Source organism: Nerophis ophidion, linkage group LG06 (assembly GCF_033978795.1).
Source record: "Nerophis ophidion isolate RoL-2023_Sa linkage group LG06, RoL_Noph_v1.0, whole genome shotgun sequence".
NCBI classification, from domain to species: domain Eukaryota; kingdom Metazoa; phylum Chordata; class Actinopteri; order Syngnathiformes; family Syngnathidae; genus Nerophis; species Nerophis ophidion.
This window is the reverse complement of record NC_084616.1, coordinates 9,201,784-9,220,726: the sequence shown is the minus strand read 5'-3', so window position 1 is coordinate 9,220,726 and position 18,943 is coordinate 9,201,784. Positions and strand designations below refer to the sequence as shown.

At 39.5% G+C, this 18,943-nt stretch overlaps 1 protein-coding gene across 1 annotated transcript in view; it reads left to right on the top strand.

The window, feature by feature from the left end:
* plxna2 (plexin A2) overlaps positions 1-18,943 on the top strand; it is an 801,241-nt gene that overhangs the window by 70,187 nt on the left and 712,111 nt on the right. Inside the window, exon 2 of the mRNA XM_061902603.1 lies at positions 15,859-17,108. Within this exon, the coding sequence (XP_061758587.1) occupies positions 15,859-17,108 (1,250 nt within the window). The remainder of the gene's footprint in view (positions 1-15,858; positions 17,109-18,943) is intronic.

The following is an 18,943-nucleotide window of genomic DNA, read 5'->3' as shown; positions in this document are numbered from 1 at the left end:
CAGTTATATTGACGGCAGCACTCGTGCGTAGTCAGACTATGACATCACTCGTAAAATGTTGGATTGTAATCAGGTTTCAATCATGTTTCTGTTAATTTATGTTTCCACCTTAGTGAACCACAGATTTACTTTGCCGGCAGCACTCGTGCATCGTCAGACCGTGACATTACTCGTACAATGTTTGATTGTAATCAAGTTTCAATCGTGTTTCTGTTAATTTATGTTTCCACCTTAGTGAAGCGCAGATTCCCATTGTCGGCAGCACTCATGCATCGTCAGACCATGACTTTACTTCCACTATATTTGATTGTAATCAAGTTTCAATTATATTTCTGTTAATTTATGTTGGAATTTATGTTTCCACCTTAGTGAACCACAGATTTCCTTTGCTGGCAGCACTCATGCAACGTCAGACCATGACACTATTACCACTATGTTTGATTGTAATCAAGTTTCAATCATATTTATGTTGGAATTTATGTTTCCACCTTAGTGAACTGCAGATTCCAATTGTTGGCAGCACTCATGCATCGTCAGACCATGACACTACTACTACTATGCTTGATTGTAATCAAGTTTCAATCATATTTATGTTGGAATTTATGTTTCCACCTTAGTGAACCACAGATTTCCTTTGCTGGCAGCACTCATGCATCGTCAGACCGTGACATTACTAGGACAATGTTTGATTGTAATCAGGTTTCAATCATGTTTCTGTTAATTTATGTTTCCACCTTAATGAACCACATATTTTCTTTGCCGGCAGCACTCATGCAACGTCAGACCATGACATTACTTCCACTATATTTGATTGTAATCAAGTTTCAATAATTTTTGTTAATTTATGTTGGAATTTATGTTTCCAGCTTAGTGAACTGCAGATTCCTATTGTCGGCAGCACTCATGCATCGTCAGACCATGACTTTACTTCCACTATATTTGATTGTAATCAAGTTTCAATAATTGTTCTGTTAATTTATGTTGGAATTTATGTTTCCACCTTAGTGAACCGCAGATTTCCTTTGTCGGCAGCACTCATGCATCGTCAGACCGTGACATTACCAGTACAATGTTTGATTGTAATCAGGTTTCGATTATGTTTCTGTTAATTTATGTTGGAATTTATGTTTCCACCTTAGTGAACCGCAGATGTCCTTTGCTGGCAGCACTCATGCATTGTTAGACCATGACTTTACTTCCACTATATTTGATTGTAATCAAGTTTCAATTATATTTATGTTAATTTATGTTGGAATTTATGTTTCCACCTTAGTGAACCGCAGATTTCCTTTGCTGGCAGCACTCATGCATCATCACACCATGACACTACTACTACTATGCTTTAATGTAATCAAGTTTCAATCATATTTCTGTTAATTTATGTTGGAAGTTATGTTTCCACCTTAGTGAACCACAGATTTTCTTTGCTGGCAGCACTCATGCATCATCAGACCATGACATTACTTCCACTATATTTGATTGTAATCAAGTTTCAATAATTGTTCTGTTAATTTATGTTGGAATTTATGTTTCCACCTTAGTGAACCGCAGATTTCCTTTGTCGGCAGCACTCATGCATCGTCAGACCGTGACATTACCAGTACAATGTTTGATTGTAATCAGGTTTCGATTATGTTTCTGTTAATTTATGTTGGAATTTATGTTTCCAACTTAGTTAACCACATATTTCCTTTGCTGGCAGCACTCATGCATCATCAGACCATGACTTTACTTCCACTATATTTGATTGTAATCAATTTTTTATTGTATTTCTGTTATTTTATGTTGGAATTAATGTTTCCACCTTAATGAACTGCAGATTCCAATTGTTGGCAGCACTCATGCATCGTCACACCATGACACTATTACCACTATGCTTCATTGTAATCAAGTTTCAATCATGTTTCTGGTCATTTATGTTGGAATTTATGTTTCCACCTTAAAGAACCACAGATTTTCTTTGCTGGCAGCACTCATGCAGCATCAGACCATGACATTACCAGTACAATGTTTGATTGTAATCAAGTTTTAATTATATTTCTGTTAATTTATGTTGGAATTTATGTTTCCACCTTAGTGAACCGCAGATTTCCTTTGCCGGCAGCACTCATGCATCGTCAGACCGTGACACTACTAGTACAATGTTGGATTATAATCAGGTTTCAATTATGTTTCTGGTCATTTATGTTGGAATTTATGTTTCCACCTTAATGAACCGCATATTCCCATTGTCGGCAGCACACGTGCATCGTCAGACCATGACATTACTTCCACTATATTTGATTGTAATCAAGTTTCAATTATATTTATGTTAATTTATGTTGGAATTTATGTTTCCACCTTAGTGAACCGCAGATTTCCTTTGCTGGCAGCACTCATGCATCATCACACCATGACACTACTACTACTATGCTTTAATGTAATCAAGTTTCAATCATATTTCTGTTAATTTATGTTGGAAGTTATGTTTCCACCTTAGTGAACCACAGATTTTCTTTGCTGGCAGCACTCATGCATCATCAGACCGTGACATTACTTCCACTATATTTGATTGTAATCAAGTTTCAATAATTGTTCTGTTAATTTATGTTGGAATTTATGTTTCCACCTTAGTGAACCGCAGATTTCCTTTGTCGGCAGCACTCATGCATCGTCAGACCGTGACATTACCAGTACAATGTTTGATTGTAATCAGGTTTCGATTATGTTTCTGTTAATTTATGTTGGAATTTATGTTTCCAACTTAGTTAACCACATATTTCCTTTGCTGGCAGCACTCATGCATCATCAGACCATGACTTTACTTCCACTATATTTGATTGTAATCAATTTTTTATTGTATTTCTGTTATTTTATGTTGGAATTAATGTTTCCACCTTAATGAACTGCAGATTCCAATTGTTGGCAGCACTCATGCATCGTCACACCATGACACTATTACCACTATGCTTCATTGTAATCAAGTTTCAATCATGTTTCTGGTCATTTATGTTGGAATTTATGTTTCCACCTTAAAGAACCACAGATTTTCTTTGCTGGCAGCACTCATGCAGCATCAGACCATGACATTACCAGTACAATGTTTGATTGTAATCAAGTTTTAATTATATTTCTGTTAATTTATGTTGGAATTTATGTTTCCACCTTAGTGAACCGCAGATTTCCTTTGCCGGCAGCACTCATGCATCGTCAGACCGTGACACTACTAGTACAATGTTGGATTATAATCAGGTTTCAATTATGTTTCTGGTCATTTATGTTGGAATTTATGTTTCCACCTTAATGAACCGCATATTCCCATTGTCGGCAGCACACGTGCATCGTCAGACCATGACTTTACTTCCACTATATTTGATTGTAATCAAGTTTCAATTATATTTCTGTTAATTTATGTTGGAATTTATGTTCCCACCTTAATGAACCACAGATTTCCTTTGCTGGCAGCACTCATGCATCGTCAGACCATGACACTATTACCACTATGTTTGATTGTAATCAAGTTTCAATCATATTTATGTTGGAATTTATGTTTCCACCTTAGTGAACCGCATATTTCCTTTGTTGGCAGCACTCATGCAGCGTCAGATCATAACATTAGTAGTACAATGTTGGATTGTATTCAAGTTTCAATCATGTTTCTGTTAATTTATGTTTCCACCTTAGTAGACTGCAGATTTCCTTTGCTGGCAGCACTCATGCAGCGTCAGACCGTGACATTACTCGTACAATGTTGGATTGTAATCAAGTTTCATTTATGTTTTTGTTCATTTGTTGGAATTCATGTTTCCGCCTTAATGAACTGCAGATTCCATATGTCGGCAGCACTCATGCATCATCAGACCATGACACTATTACTACTATATTTGATTGTAATCAAGTTTCAATCATATTTATGTGGGAATTTATGTTTCCACCTTAGTGAACCGCAGATTTCCTTTGCCGGCAGCACTCATGCATTGTCAGACCGTGACATTACTAGTACAATGTTTGATTGTAATCAAGTTTCAATCATGTTTCTTTAAATTTATGTTGGAATTTATGTTTCCACCTTAATGAACTGCAGATTCCTATTGCTGGCAGCACTCATGCATCATCAGACCATGACATTACTAGTACAATGTTGGATTGTAATCGAGTTTCAATTATGTTTCTGTCAATTTATGTTGGAACTTGTTTCCACCTTAGTGAACCGCAGATTTCCTTTGCCGGCAGCACTCATGCAGCGTCAAATCATGACATTACCACCACAATGCTTGATTGTATTCAAGTTTCGATTATGTTTCTGTTAATTTATGTTTGAACTTATGTTTCCACCTTAATGAACTGCGGATTCCTATTGTTGGCAGCACTCATGCATCGTCACACCATGACACTACTACTACTATGCTTTAATGTAATCAAGTTTCAATCATATTTCTGTTCATTTATGTTGGAATTTATGTTTCCACCTTAATGAACCGCAGATTTCCTTTGCCGGCAGCACTCATGCATCGTCAGACCGTGACATTACTAGTACAATGTTTGATTGTAATCAGGTTTCAATCATGTTTCTGTTCATTTATGTTGGAATTTATGTTTCCACCTTAGTGAACCACAGATTTCCTTTGCCGGCAGCACTTATGGATCGTCAGACCGTGACATTAGTAGTACAATGTTTGACTGTATTCAAGTTTCAATCATGTTTCTGTTCATTTATGTTTCCATCTTAGCGAACCGCAGATTTCCTTTGCCGGCAGCACTCGTGCGTCCTCAGACCGTGACATTACCAGTACAATGTTTGATTGTAATCAGGTTTCAATCATGTTTTGTTCATTTGTTTGAAATTATGTTTCCACTTTAATGAACCACAGATTTCCTTTCCCGGCAGCACTCATGCATCGTCACACCATGACTTTACTACTACTATGCTTTAATGTAATCAAGTTTCAATCATATTTCTGTTAATTTATGTTGGAATTTATGTTTCCGCTTTAATGGATCGCAGATTTCCTTTACTGGCAGCACTCATGCATCATCAGACTATGACTTTACTTCAACTATATTTGATTGTAATCAAGTTTTAATTATATTTCTGTTATTTTATGTTGGAATTTATGTTTCCACCTTAGTGAACCACAGATTTCCTTTGCCGGCAGCACTCATGCATCGTCACACCATGACTTTACTAGTACAATGTTTGATTGTAATCAGGTTTTAATTACGTTCCTGTTAATTTATTTTTCCACCTTAGTGAACCACAGATTTCCTTTGCTGGCAGCACTCATGCATTGTCAGACCATGACATTACTTCCACTATATTTGATTGTAATCAAGTTTTAATTATATTTCTGTTAATTTATGTTGGAATTTATGTTTCCACCTTGGTGAACCACAGATTTCCTTTGCTGGCAGCACTCATGCATCGTCAGACCATGGCACTACTACTACTATGCTTGATTGTAATCAAGTTTCAATCATGTTTATTTTAATTTATGTTGGAATTTATGTTTCCACCTTAATTAGCCGCAGATTTCCTTTGCCGGCAGCACTCATGCATTGTCACACCATGACACTATTACCACTATATTTGATTGTAATCAAGTTTCAATTATATTTCTGTTAATTTATGTTGGAATTTATGTTTCCACCTTAATGAACTGCAGATTCCAATTGTTGGCAGCACTCATGCAGCGTCAGACCATGACATTACTAGTACAATCTTTGATTGTAATCAGGTTTCAATTACGTTCCTGTTAATTTATGTTTCCACCTTAGTGAACCGCAGATTTTCTTTGCTGGCAGCACTCATGCATCGTCACACCATGACACTATTACCACTATATTTGATTGTAATCAAGTTTCAATTATGTTTCCTTTAATTTATGTTGGAATTTATGTTTCCACCTTAGTGAACGGCAGATTCCAATTGTTGGCAGCACTCATGCATCATCAGACCATGACATTACTAGTACAATGTTGGATTGTAATCAAATTTCAATTATGTTTCTGTCAATTTATGTTGGAACTTGTTTCCACCTTAATGAACCACAGATTTCCTTTGCCGGCAGCACTCATGCATCGTCACACCATGACTTTACTACTACTATGCTTTAATGTAATCAAGTTTCAATCATATTTCTTTTAATTTATGTTGGAATTTATGTTTCCACATTAATGAACCACAGATTTCCTTTGCTGGCAGCACTCATGCATCGTCAGACCATGACACTACTACTACTATGCTTGACTGTAATCAAGTTTCAATCATGTTTCTGGTCATTTATGTTGGAATTTATGTTTCCACCTTAAAGAACCACAGATTTCCTTTACTGGCAGCACTCATGCATCATCAGACTATGACTTTAATTCCACTATATTTGATTGTAATCAAGTTTTAATTATATTTCTGTTATTTTATGTTGGAATTTATGTTTCCACCTTAGTGAACCACATATTTCCTTTACTGGCAGCACTCATGCAACGTCAGACCATGACATTACTTCCACTATATTTGATTGTAATCAAGTGTCAATAATTTTTGTTAATTTATGTTGGAATTTATGTTTCCGCCTTAATGAACCACAGATTTCCTTTGCTGGCAGCACTCATGCAGCGTCAGACCGTGACATTACTAGTACAATGTTTGATTGTAATCAGGTTTCAATTATGTTTCTGTTAATTTATGTTTCCACCTTAATGAACCACAGATTTCCTTTGCCGGCAGCACTCATGCATCGTCACACCATGACACTACTACTACTATGCTTTAATGTAATCAAGTTTCAATCATATTTCTTTTAATTTATGTTGCAATTTATGTTTCCACATTAATGAACCGCAGATTTCCTTTGCTGGCAGCACTCATGCATCATCAGACCATGACATTACTTCCGCTATATTTGATTGTAATCAAGTGTCAATAATTTTTGTTAATTTATGTTGGAATTTATGTTTCCACCTTAAAGAACCACAGATTTCCTTTGCCGGCAGCACTCATGCATCGTCACACCATGACATTACTAGTACAATGTTTGATTGTAATCAGGTTTTAATTACGTTCCTGTTAATTTATTTTTCCACCTTAGTGAACCACAGATTTCCTTTGCTGGCAGCACTCATGCATTGTCTGACCATGACATTACTTCCACTATATTTGATTGTAATCAAGTTTCTATTATATTTATGTTATTTTATGTAGGAATTTATGTTTCCACCTTAAAGAATTACAGATTTCCATTGTCGGCAGCACTCATGCATCGTCAGACCATGACATTACGTCCACTATATTTGATTGTAATCAAGTTTTAATTATATTTCTGTTAATTTATGTTGGAATTTATGTTTCCACCTTAGTGAACCGCAGATTTCCTTTGCCGGCAGCACTCATGCATCGTCACACCATGACACTATTACTACTATGCTTTAATGTAATCAAGTTCCAATCATATTTCTGTTAATTTATGTTGGAATTTATGTTTCCACCTTAATGAACCACAGATTTCCTTTGCCGGCAGCACTCATGCATTGTCAGACTATGACTTTAATTCCACTATATTTGATTGTAATCAAGTTTTAATTATATTTCTGTTAATTTATGTTGGAATTTATGTTTCCACCTTAGTGAACCACATATTTCCTTTGCTGGCAGCACTCATGCAGCGTCAGACCATGACATTACTTCCACTATATTTGATTGTAATCAAGTGTCAATAATTTTTGTTAATTTATGTTGGAATTTATGTTTCCGCCTTAATGAACCACAGATTTCCTTTGCCGGCAGCACTCATGCAGCGTCAGACCGTGACATTACTAGTACAATGTTTGATTGTAATCAGGTTTTAATTACGTTCCTGTTAATTTATTTTTCCACCTTAGTGAACCACAGATTTCCTTTGCTGGCAGCACTCATGCATTGTCAGACCATGACATTACTTCCACTATATTTGATTGTAATCAAGTTTTAATTATATTTCTGTTAATTTATGTTGGAATTTATGTTTCCACCTTAGTGAACCACAGATTTCCTTTGCCGGCAGCACTCATGCAACGTCAGACCATGACTTAACTTCCACTATATTTGATTGTAATCAAGTTTTAATTATATTTCTGTTAATTTATGTTGGAACTTATGTTTCCACCTTAGTGAACCGCAGATTTCCTTTGCCGGCAGCACTCATGCATCGTCAGACTATGACATTACTGCCACTATGCAAGAGTGCAAACAATTTTCAATTTGTTTTATTCCTTTACCTTGAAATTCACGTTTCCACCTTAATGAACCGCATGTTCCCATTGTTGGCAGCACTCATGCATCACCAGAACACATGACTACCACCTCCATGCTAGAGTGTAGGCTGGCCATAATTATTGTACTAACTTGTGTTGTCAGACATTCACACAATAAAAGTCAGCGGATATGAAGTCCCCACTGACATACAAGCTGCACGCTGACTACTCTAAAGTGTGTTTTCTACATAGACAAGATAGAAAGATAAATAAATGACGAGAAGGCGCACTTTTTTTTGCAAATATTGGAGACGTTTTATCAGGCTAAGGAATGAGTTGCAATTCAAAGTAGTCCGTGTACAGCTTGCATGGCAGCGTGGATGCCCCTTCAAAATAAGAGCATTCCGTAGCAAAGAAAAGTAGAAAAGGAGCAGAATTCCCGGCTGCAAGTTTGCAAAAAAGAGTCACTGATGGCCTCCGGCTGGTGACAGACAGCGAGGTGACATCCCACTCTGTTTGTTTTCTCCCGCCGAGTATTGCCCCCCCCCCCCCCCTTTTTTTTTTTTAATATCTTTTTTCCAATTCCAAACATTTATGGAAATGCGAGTGGAGGCTGCGAGGCGAGGATGTGCAGGCGTGTCACAGGAAGGGTGCGTTCGTGTCGAGGAGAGCAATCAAAGATCACGGCGGGTGGTTTTTTTTTTTCCGGCAGGCGGACAGAAGTCGTGAGGGCGGTGATGTCATCTTTTTACACCTGAACCCGCGCCTCTTTGCTTAAAGATGGCGGCGTTTTTTTTAAGGAGGCGTGTCCTGGATGACCCGCCACAGTGAGCGTGTTGCCGTGGTGATGATGATGATGTGTGGATCACAGCGTCTGCAAAGTGCACTCGGCTCCGCTTTTAAGTGCACTTTATGTGCCCTGAATGACCACAGCCATGCTGCTCTTAAGGCAAAGTCAGAGATCCTCTATTTGACAGGAGTGCTGTGCTGGGTTTGTTCTTGTTTTCATGCTTATTGGGTTTAGTCTTGTTTTCATTCTTATTGTGTTTATTCTTGTTGTTTTTATTCTTGTTTTCATTCTTGTTTTCATTCTTGATTTCATTCTTATTGTTTGTTTCTTGTTTGTGTTTATTGTTCTTCTTTTCATTCTTCTTGTGTTTATTCTTGTTTTCATTCTGATTGTGTTTGTTCTTGTTTTCATTCTTATTGTGTTTATTTCTTGTTTTCATTCTCGTTTTCATTCTTATTGTGTTCATTCTTGTTTATTCATGTTGTTTTCATTCTTTTTGTGTTTATTCTTCTTTTTATTCTTGTGTTTATTCTTGTTTTCATTCTGATTGTGTTTGTTCTTGTTTTCATTCTGATTGTTTATTCTTGTTGTTTTCATACTTGTTTATTCTTGTTGTTTTCATACTTATTGTTTATTCTTGTTTTCATTCTTATTCTTGTTTGTTTTCATTCTTATTGTGTTTATTCTTGTTTGTTTTCATTCTGATTGTTTGTTCTTGTCTGTTTTCATTCTGATTGTGTTTATTCTTGTTAAAATGGATGGTTTTCATTCTTATTGTGTTCATTCTTGTTTATTCATGTTGTTTTCATTCTTTTTGTGTTTATTCTTCTTTTTATTCTTGTGTTTATTCTTGTTTTCATTCTGATTGTGTTTGTTCTTGTTTTCATTCTGATTGTTTATTCTTGTTGTTTTCATACTTGTTTATTCTTGTTGTTTTCATACTTATTGTTTATTCTTGTTTTCATTCTTATTCTTGTTTGTTTTCATTCTTATTGTGTTTATTCTTGTTTGTTTTCATTCTGATTGTTTGTTCTTGTCTGTTTTCATTCTGATTGTGTTTATTCTTGTTAGTTTTCATTCTTATTGTGTTTATTCGTGTTTGTTTTCATTCTGATTGTTTATTCTTGTTGTTTTCATTCTTATTCATGTTTGTTTTCATTCTTATTCTTGTTTGTTTTCATTCGTATTGTTTTTATTCTTGTTTGTTTTCATTCTTATTGTGTTTATTCTTGTTTGTTTTCATTCTTATTGTGTTTATTCTTGTTTGTTTTCATTCTTTTTGTGTTTATTCTTGTTTGTTTTTATTCCGATTGTGTTTATTCTTGTTAGTTTTCATTCTGATTGTGTTTATTCTTGTTTTCATTCTGATTGTTTATTCTTGTTTGTTTTCATTCCTGTTTTCATTCTCATTTTGTTTATTCTTGTTTGTTTTTATTTTTGTTATTTTCATTCTTTTTGTGTTTATTCTTCTTTTCATTCTTGTTTATTCTTGTTTGTTTTCATTCTGATTGTGTTTGTTCTTGTCTGTTTTCATTCTGATTGTTTGTTCTTGTCTGTTTTCATGCTGATTGTGTTTGTTCTTGTTTTCATTCTGATTGTTTATTCTTGTCGTTTTCATTCTTATTCTTGTTTGTTTTCATTCTTATTGTTTATTCTTGTTTGTTTTCATTCTTATTCTTGTTTGTTTTCATTCTTATTGTGTTTATTCTTGTTTGTTTTCATTCTGATTGTGTTTGTTCTTGTCTGTTTTCATTCCGATTGTGTTTATTCTTGTTTGTTTTCATTCTTGTGTTTATTCTTGTTTGTTTTCACTCCGATTGTGTTTATTCTTGTTTGTTTTCATTCTGATTGTGTTTATTCTTGTTAGTTTTCATTCTGATTGTGTTTATTCTTGTTTGTTTTCATTCTGATTGTGTTTATTCTTGTTTTCATTCTGATTGTGTTTATTCTTGTTTGTTTTCATTCTGATTGTGTTTATTCTTGTTTGTTTTCATTCTTTCTTGTGTTTATTCTTGTTTGTTTTCATTCCGATTGTGTTTATTCTTGTTTGTTTTCATTCTGATTGTGTTTATTCTTGTTTGTTTTCATTCTGATTGTGTTTATTCTTGTCTTCATTCTTGTTTTCATTCTTATTTTGTTTATTCTTGTTTGTTTTTATTTTTGTTGTGTTTATTCTTGCTTGTTTTCCTTCTTATTGTTTATTCTCGTTTGTTTTTAGTCTTTTGTTTATTCTTGTTTGTTTTTATTCTTATTGTGTTTATTCTTGTTTGTTTTCCTTCTTGTTTATTCTCGTTTGTTTTTAGTCTTTGGTTTATTCTTGTTTGTTTTTATTCTTATTGTGTTTATTCTTGTCTTCATTCTTATTCTTATTGTGTTTATTCTTGTTTTCATTCTTATTGTGTTTATTCTTGTGTGTTTTGCGTCGGTCTCCTCCTGCCGTCTGCTCCGCCGGGCGCTGAGATGTCCCGCCTCACAATGGCCACTGAAGGCAACACGGCGCTAATCCCCGAGCATGAAATCCCGATCCGCCTTTCACTTCCTCTTCCTGTCGCCGCCACAACAGCGTCGCCGAAGGCTTTATGACGTCTTCGTGTTCCCCGCGTGTCCGCCGTCTCCACGCCGACGCCGCCGCAGACAAAACGTTTGCATCTCTTATCCCGAGACGCTTGCTTCCCAAAATGAATTCGACAAAACCTGGCGCTTTATTCTGAAAAGTGCTCATTTTTGAACATTTTTTTTTTCCCATTCATGCGACTAAATCTGTGGCTGTAGGCAACCCCCCTTGAGCAGATACTTTGATGACATCGTTTTATTCCCCACTTTCTCATGCATTCCAGATTATTTTCAAAGTACCCTTCAGATTTCACGTTTTTTTTTTTTACACGTGTGTGAACTTAACGTCTATCATGGCCACAGTTTGACCCTGGAACAGACCAAATGTAATCCAGTGCCTGTTAGACTGCTGGCGTGTGGAAAACGGCCACTGACACTGCTCTTCGGGGGTGTGGAAGTACTTAATGGACCCGAGGAAGTACATCATTGGTAAAGACCTTCCGCTGTCTTTTATCTGCATGCTGGTAAAAGTGGAAGCTCCGCCCACTTCTTCTTCTTCTCCTCCTCTTTGTTTGTGCAAGCGCCCCTTTGGAGGCGGGGCATGCTTCAGAGTGAACGAATGAACGGATGAGAGGATGACTGTACTGTGGACGGGGCGTTTGAGGTCCGTCGGGATTTATCAGTTGCGTTTCCCTATAGGAAAGAATAGGAAATAGTCTGTTCCAAGGTCAAGCTGTGGCCGCCACGCAGTTTTTGAGTCGCCGGTTGACTCACAAGTGTAAAAAGAATCAAACCGCTGTTAAAAATCTAAGAATAAAACATAAATAAAACTTCATTGATGATGATTTGCCTATTGTTTAGTTTTTGTGTCATACTGTTTAAGTGAACCACTGTTTAATGTTAATACATAAAAACAATGCAGAAATAAAAATAAAAAGTTCACCACTGTTCATATATTATATATAAAAACAATAACAAAACAAATAATTTTGAAGAAATAATTTTAAAAAATGCTGTGTTGAAGTTATTTAACCGCTGATATTATGACATTAAATACATTTTTAAATATTATAAACGTAAACACAAGTTAACTGCTGGTAATATTGATTTAATATGTTAAAAAAAAAAAAAATGAAAATAAATGTAAAAGTAAGCTGCCCCCCATGAAGAAAAATAATACCTTTTTTGTAAGTCTAAAAATGAGTTAACTGCATAAAAAAGGTAGTAAAAGTAAGTTAACCACTTTTAATATTAATGCATAAAAACTATTTTAAAAATGATTTTAGTCATAAAATTAAGTAATCATTAATAATAATTCATGAGAAAATGTTTTTTAAATTATTGTAAATGTATAAACAAGCGTAAAATTAATAAATAAATAAAAAAACCACAAATGTTTTGTGTGTAAAAATGAGTTAACCGCTATTATTAATGCATATAAAAAAAGTTAAATGAGTTGTTCAAACTGTTAATATTATCATGAATTAATATTAATTTAATTGTAGAAACAATTAAAAACATTTTTTTTTACTTAGAATTACTTAACCACTGTTATTGCGTTAAAAAAGAAAGAAAATGTAAACATAAAAACCGCTGTAAATATTGATACATGAAAAAAAAGATGAAAAAATTGTAAGCGTAAAAGTAAACCGCATAAAAATAAGTTAATTGCAAAAAAAAACATTGTTTTAAATGTAAAACAAGTTAATGTTGTATTAGATTTAAAAAACAATGCAAAAATGATTGTAAGCATAAAATGAAGACCCTAAGTTAAAAAAAATAAGTGCTGTTAAAAAAGAAATTAAAGGGTATTTATAATTTACATGCAAAAATAAAAATAGTTTGCATGCATAAAAATAAGTTAACCACTGTTGTTAATACATAAACAATGTAAAATATAAGCATACAAATAAGTTGTTATAAACATGGAGAAACTATTTTGTTGTAGTTAAACTTACTTAACTGCTGGTATTGCATTCAAAACTTTTTTTTTTTTGAATGGTAAATAATGTTGATACATGAAAAAATGATGAAAAATTGTAAGCTTAAAAGTAAGTCGACCGCATAAAAACAATTAAAAAAATGTCTAAGTGTAAAAAAAACTGCAAAAAAATAACAAAATTCTTCCAAGTGTAAGAAAAGTACATTTTAATATACTGATATATATAAAAAAATGAAAACAAATATTTTAAGCATAAAATTAAGTTTTCTGCTACATAAAAAAAACAACTAAAAAAAATAGGTTTATTTAAAGTATATTAAAAAATTCTAAACATTATGTTAAATGTTTTATTTGTAATCAAAAATAAAAAGTAGTTGCATGCAAGAAAAACTAAGTTCTCTGTCATGCATTAAAAACACAATGAATGGGAGTTTAAAAAGAAAAAAAAGTCACATAGTAAAGTTTTTTAATAAGTTGTCAGCGCCCCCCCCCCCCCCCCCCCCCCCCGACCCCAAAAGGGAATAAGCGGTAGAAAATGGATGGATGGATGGTGTTCATGCAACCTGCTGAACTCCAGTTTAGGACTTTTTTTTTATGTTCTTCTCCTGGCTGCTGGATCAGAAACAGGACGGCCATCGAGCATAACTATTAACTATTAAATATTAAATATTAACTATTACACACGTCGCCTTTCATTTGTGTTTGAGTCGCCCTCCTTCCATGGGAATGCAAATACACAATACCACGTGTGTGTGTGTGTGTGTGTGTGTGTGTGTGTGTGTGTGTGTGTGTGCCCCCCCCCCCCCTGCAGCTCCTCTCTAATTAGGCTTCTTGCATCGCTGCTCGTAATCCTGCTTGTCTTAATGTGTGTGTGTGTGTGTGTGTGTGTGTGTGTGTGTGTGTGTGTGTGTGTCAGCTGCAGATGATGGGGGGAAATGGAAGTGTATTACCTGGTGTTGTTGTGTTGTCTCCTCTCACAAGCTGGTCCATACTAGGCTTGTACACCATAGATCTGCTAGTATAGTACCTGCAGACTAAACAATCACACTCCGTACTATACCGCCTCTAAAAAAGTGTGTGTGTTGTGTGTCATTATGTGTGTTGAGTGCCGTTTTGGTGTGTGTCATTGTGTGTTGTTTGTATCATTGTGTGTGTAAGTGTGTCATTGTGTGTGGTATCATTGTGTGTTGTGTGTGTCATTGTTTCATTGTGTGTAATCGTGTGCGATTGTGTTTGGTGCGTGTGTCGTTGTGTGTTGTGTGTGTCATTGTGTGTTGTGTGTCATTGTGTTTGTGTCATTGTGTGTTGTGTGTCATTGTTTGTCATTCTGTGTTGTGTGTGTCATTATGTGTGTTGTGTGTGTCAGTGTGTGCTATCATTGTGTGTTGTGTGTCTGTGTCATTGTGTGTCGTTTCGTTGTGTGTGTTGTCATTGTGTGTGCGTGTGTCATTGTGTGTGTTTGTATCATTGTGTCATTGTGTGTGCTATCATTGTGTGTGTCATTGTGTGTGCTATCATTGTGTGTTGTGTGTGTCATTGTGTGTTGTGTGTGTCATTGTTTCGTTGTGTCAGTGTGTGTGTTGTGTGTGTGTGTGTCATTGTGTGTTGCATGTTGTGTTTGTTTGTGTGTGTGTGTCATTGTGTGTTGCGTGTTGTGTTTGTGTGTGTGTGTGTGTGTGTGTGTCATTGCGTGTCATTATGTGTGTGTGTGTGTGTGTGTCATTATGTGTGTTGTGTGTGTGTCAGTGTGTGCTATCATTGTGTGTGCTATCAGTGTGTTGTTTGTCGTTGTTTCGTTGTGTGTGTTGTCGTTGTGTGTGTTGCGTGTTGTGTGTGTAAGTGTGTGTCATTGTGTGTGCTATCATTGTGTTGTGTGTCATTGTGTTTCATTGTGTGTGGTGCGTGTGTCATGTTGTGTGTGTGTCAGTGTGTGCTATCATTGTGTTGTGTGTGTCATTGTGTTTTGTTGTGTGTCAGTGTGCGTGTTGTGTGGGTTGTCGTTGTGTGTGTATGTGTTGTGTGTGTGTGTGTGTTGTGTGTGTGTGTGTGTCGTTATGTGTGTCAGTGTGTGCATTGTGTCTGTTGTTTTCATTGTGTGTGTGTCACTGTGTCATTTTGTTTGTGTTGTGTGCCATGGTATGAGTCATTGTTTCTGTCATTGTTTGTCATTTTGTGTGTCAGTGTGTGTCAGTCTTTGTCATTGTGTATGTCGTTGTGTGTCACGGTGTGTGTTTTGTGTGTGTGTAATTGTGGTGGTAAGTCTCCTGCTGGTCCGGTGTAACATGGTCCTCCCACTGTCCACTTCATCCTGACCTTTGACCTTGTGCAGGCACCTAAGTCATTCCCGCTCCGCCTTGTCCTCCCGCAGGAAGTGGTGAAGACCCTCCCCACACACAACTTACCCTGACGTCGCTTCCTCCACCTCCTTCTCCCGAGACACGGTCCATCCAGCCAGCCAGCATGCGAGCGTGGGCCCCCCTGCTGGCCCCCCTGCTGGCCCTCTGCCTTCTGGCGCCGCCCGCCGGCGCCCAGCCTTTGGCCATCTTCCGCCCGGAGCGCGGGGACTGGCCGCTCAACCACCTGACGGTGCACCGGGGCACGGGGGCGGTCTACCTGGGCGCCGTCAACCGCGTGTACAAGCTGTCGGGCAACCTGACGCTGCAGGTGTCGCACGCCACGGGCCCCGAGGACGACAACAAGGCGTGCTACCCGCCGCTCACCGTGCAGCCCTGCTCGGAGCCGCTGGCGCCCACCGACAACGTCAACAAGCTGCTGCTGGTGGACTACGCCCAGAAGCGTCTGCTGGCGTGCGGCAGCCTCTACCAGGGCGTGTGCAAGCTGCTGCGTCTGGACGACCTCTTCATCCTGGTGGAGCCCTCGCACAAGAAGGAGCACTACCTGTCCAGCGTCAACCGCACCGGCACCATGTACGGCGTCATCGTGCCCGCGCAGGGCCAGGACGCCACTCTCTTCATCGGCACGGCGGTGGACGGCAAGCAGGACTACTTCCCCACCGTTTCCAGCCGCAAGCTCCCCCGCGACCCGGAGTCCTCGGCCATGCTGGACTACGAGCTGCACACCGACTTCGTGTCCTCGCTCATCAAGATCCCCTCCGACACGCTGGCGCTGGTGTCCCACTTCGACATCTACTACGTCTACGGCTTCGCCAGCGGCGGCTTCGTCTACTTCCTGACCGTGCAGCCCGAGACGCCGGAGGGCGGCATGTCGTCCGGCGGCTCTGCCGGCGACCTCTTCTACACCTCGCGCGTGGTCCGCCTGTGCCGGGACGACCGCAAGTTCCACTCCTACGTCTCGCTGCCCGTGGGCTGCGTGAAGAACGGCGTGGAGTACCGCCTGCTGCAGGCCGCCTACCTGGGCAAGCCGGGCCGCGTGCTGGCCGCCGCGCTGCACGTGGGCGCGCAGGACGACGTGCTCTTCGCCGTTTTCTCCAAGGGGCAGAAGCAGTTCCACCGGCCACCCGACGACTCGGCGCTGTGCGCCTTCACCATCCGAGACATCAACGCGCGCATCACGGAGCGCCTGCGGTCCTGCTACCAGGGCGAAGGACACCTGGAGCTCAACTGGCTGCTGGGGAAGGACGTGCAGTGCACCAAAGCGGTGAGTCGCACCTGCGCCACGGTCTTGCTGGCTTGCTTCTTCAACAAGGGGGTCCAAAGTGCGGCACGCTGCTGCTTTTGTTACAAGCCTAAAGGTTCATTTGTGTTTTGATTACCTTTCTTTACACTCGATTATGTGAACTTCATTTTAGTGTCAAAAATTCACGGTACGAAAATTCAGTGTATACAAATTAATTGTAAAAAAAAAAAAAAAAAATCGTCAAAAAAATGTATTGTACTCTTTTCTGAGCTGCCACCCTATCGTGGTAGAGGAGTTTGCGTGTCCAAATGATCCTAGGAGCTATGTTGTCCGGGGGCTTTATGGGTCTCCCAAGGCAAACAGGTCCTAGGTGAGGGATCAGACAAAGAGCAGCTCGAAGACCTTTATGAAGAAGACAAAACATGGACCCAGATTTCCCTTGCCCGGACGCGGGTCACCAGGAACCCTCTCTGGAGCCAGGCCCGGGGGTGGGGCACGATGGCGAGCGCCTGGTGGCCGGGCCTGTTCCCATGGGGGACGGCCGGGCACATCCTGAAGAGGCAACGTGGCTCACCCCCCATAGCAGAGGTCGAATGCGATGTGAACTGGGCGGCAGCCGAAGGCAGGGCACTTGGCGGTCCGATCCTCGGCTACAGAAGCTAGCTCTTGGGACGTGGAACGTCACCTCACTGGGGGAAAGGAGCCTGAGCTAGTGCGTGAAGTGGAAAAGTTCCAGCTGGATATAGTCGGACTCACTTCGCAAGGGCTCTGGAACCACTTCTCTCGAGAGGGGCTGGACTCTCTTCCACTCTGGCGTTGCCGGCAGTGAGAGGCGACGGGCTGGTGTGGCAATTCTTGTTTGCCCCCCGGCTCAAAGCCTGCACGTTGGAGTTCAACCCGGTGGACGAAAGGGTATCCTCCCTCCGCCTTTGGGTGGGGGGACGGGTCCTGACTGTTGTTTGTGCTTACGCACCAAACAGCAGTTCAGAGTACCCACCTTTTTTGGGTACACAGGAGGGAGTACTGGAAAGTGCTCCCCCGGGTGATTCCCTTGTCATACTGGGAGACTTCAACGCTCATGTTGGCAACGACAGTGAAACCTGGAGAGGCGTGATTGGGAAGAATGGCTGCCCAGATCTGAACCCGAGTGGTGTTTTGTTATTGGACTTTTGTGCTCGTCACAGATTGTCCATAACAAACACCATGTTCAAACATAAGGGTGTCCAAATATGCACTTGGCACCAGGACACCCTAGGCCGCAGTTCCGTGACCGACTTTGTAGTTGTGTCATTGGATTTGCGGCCTCATGTTTTGGACACTCGGGTGAAGAGAGGGGCGGAGCTTTCTACCGATCACCACCTGGTGATGAGTTGGCTGCGATGGTGGGGGAGGATGCCGGACAGACCTGGGAGGCCCAAACGCATTGTGAGGGTCTGCTGGGAACGTCTGTCAGAGTCTCTTGTCAGAGAAAGTTTCAATTCCCACCTCCGGAAGAACTTTGAACATGTCACGAGGGAGGTGCTGGACATTGAGTCAGAGTGGACCATATTCCGAACCTCTATTGTCGAGGCTGCTGATTGGAGCTGTGGCCGCAAGGTAGTTGGTGCCTGTCGGGGTGGTAATCCTAAAACCCTTGGTGGACACCAGCGGTGAGGGATGCCGTCAAGCTGAAGGAGTCCTATCGGGTTCTTTTGGCTCATAGGACTCCGGAGGCAGTGGACATGTACCGACAGCCAAGCGGTGTGCAGCTTCAGCGGTCGCGGAGGCAAAAACTCGGATATGGGAGGAGTTCGGGGAAGTCTTGGAAATCGACTTCCGGACGCCTTCGAAACGATTCTGGACCACCATCGCCGCCT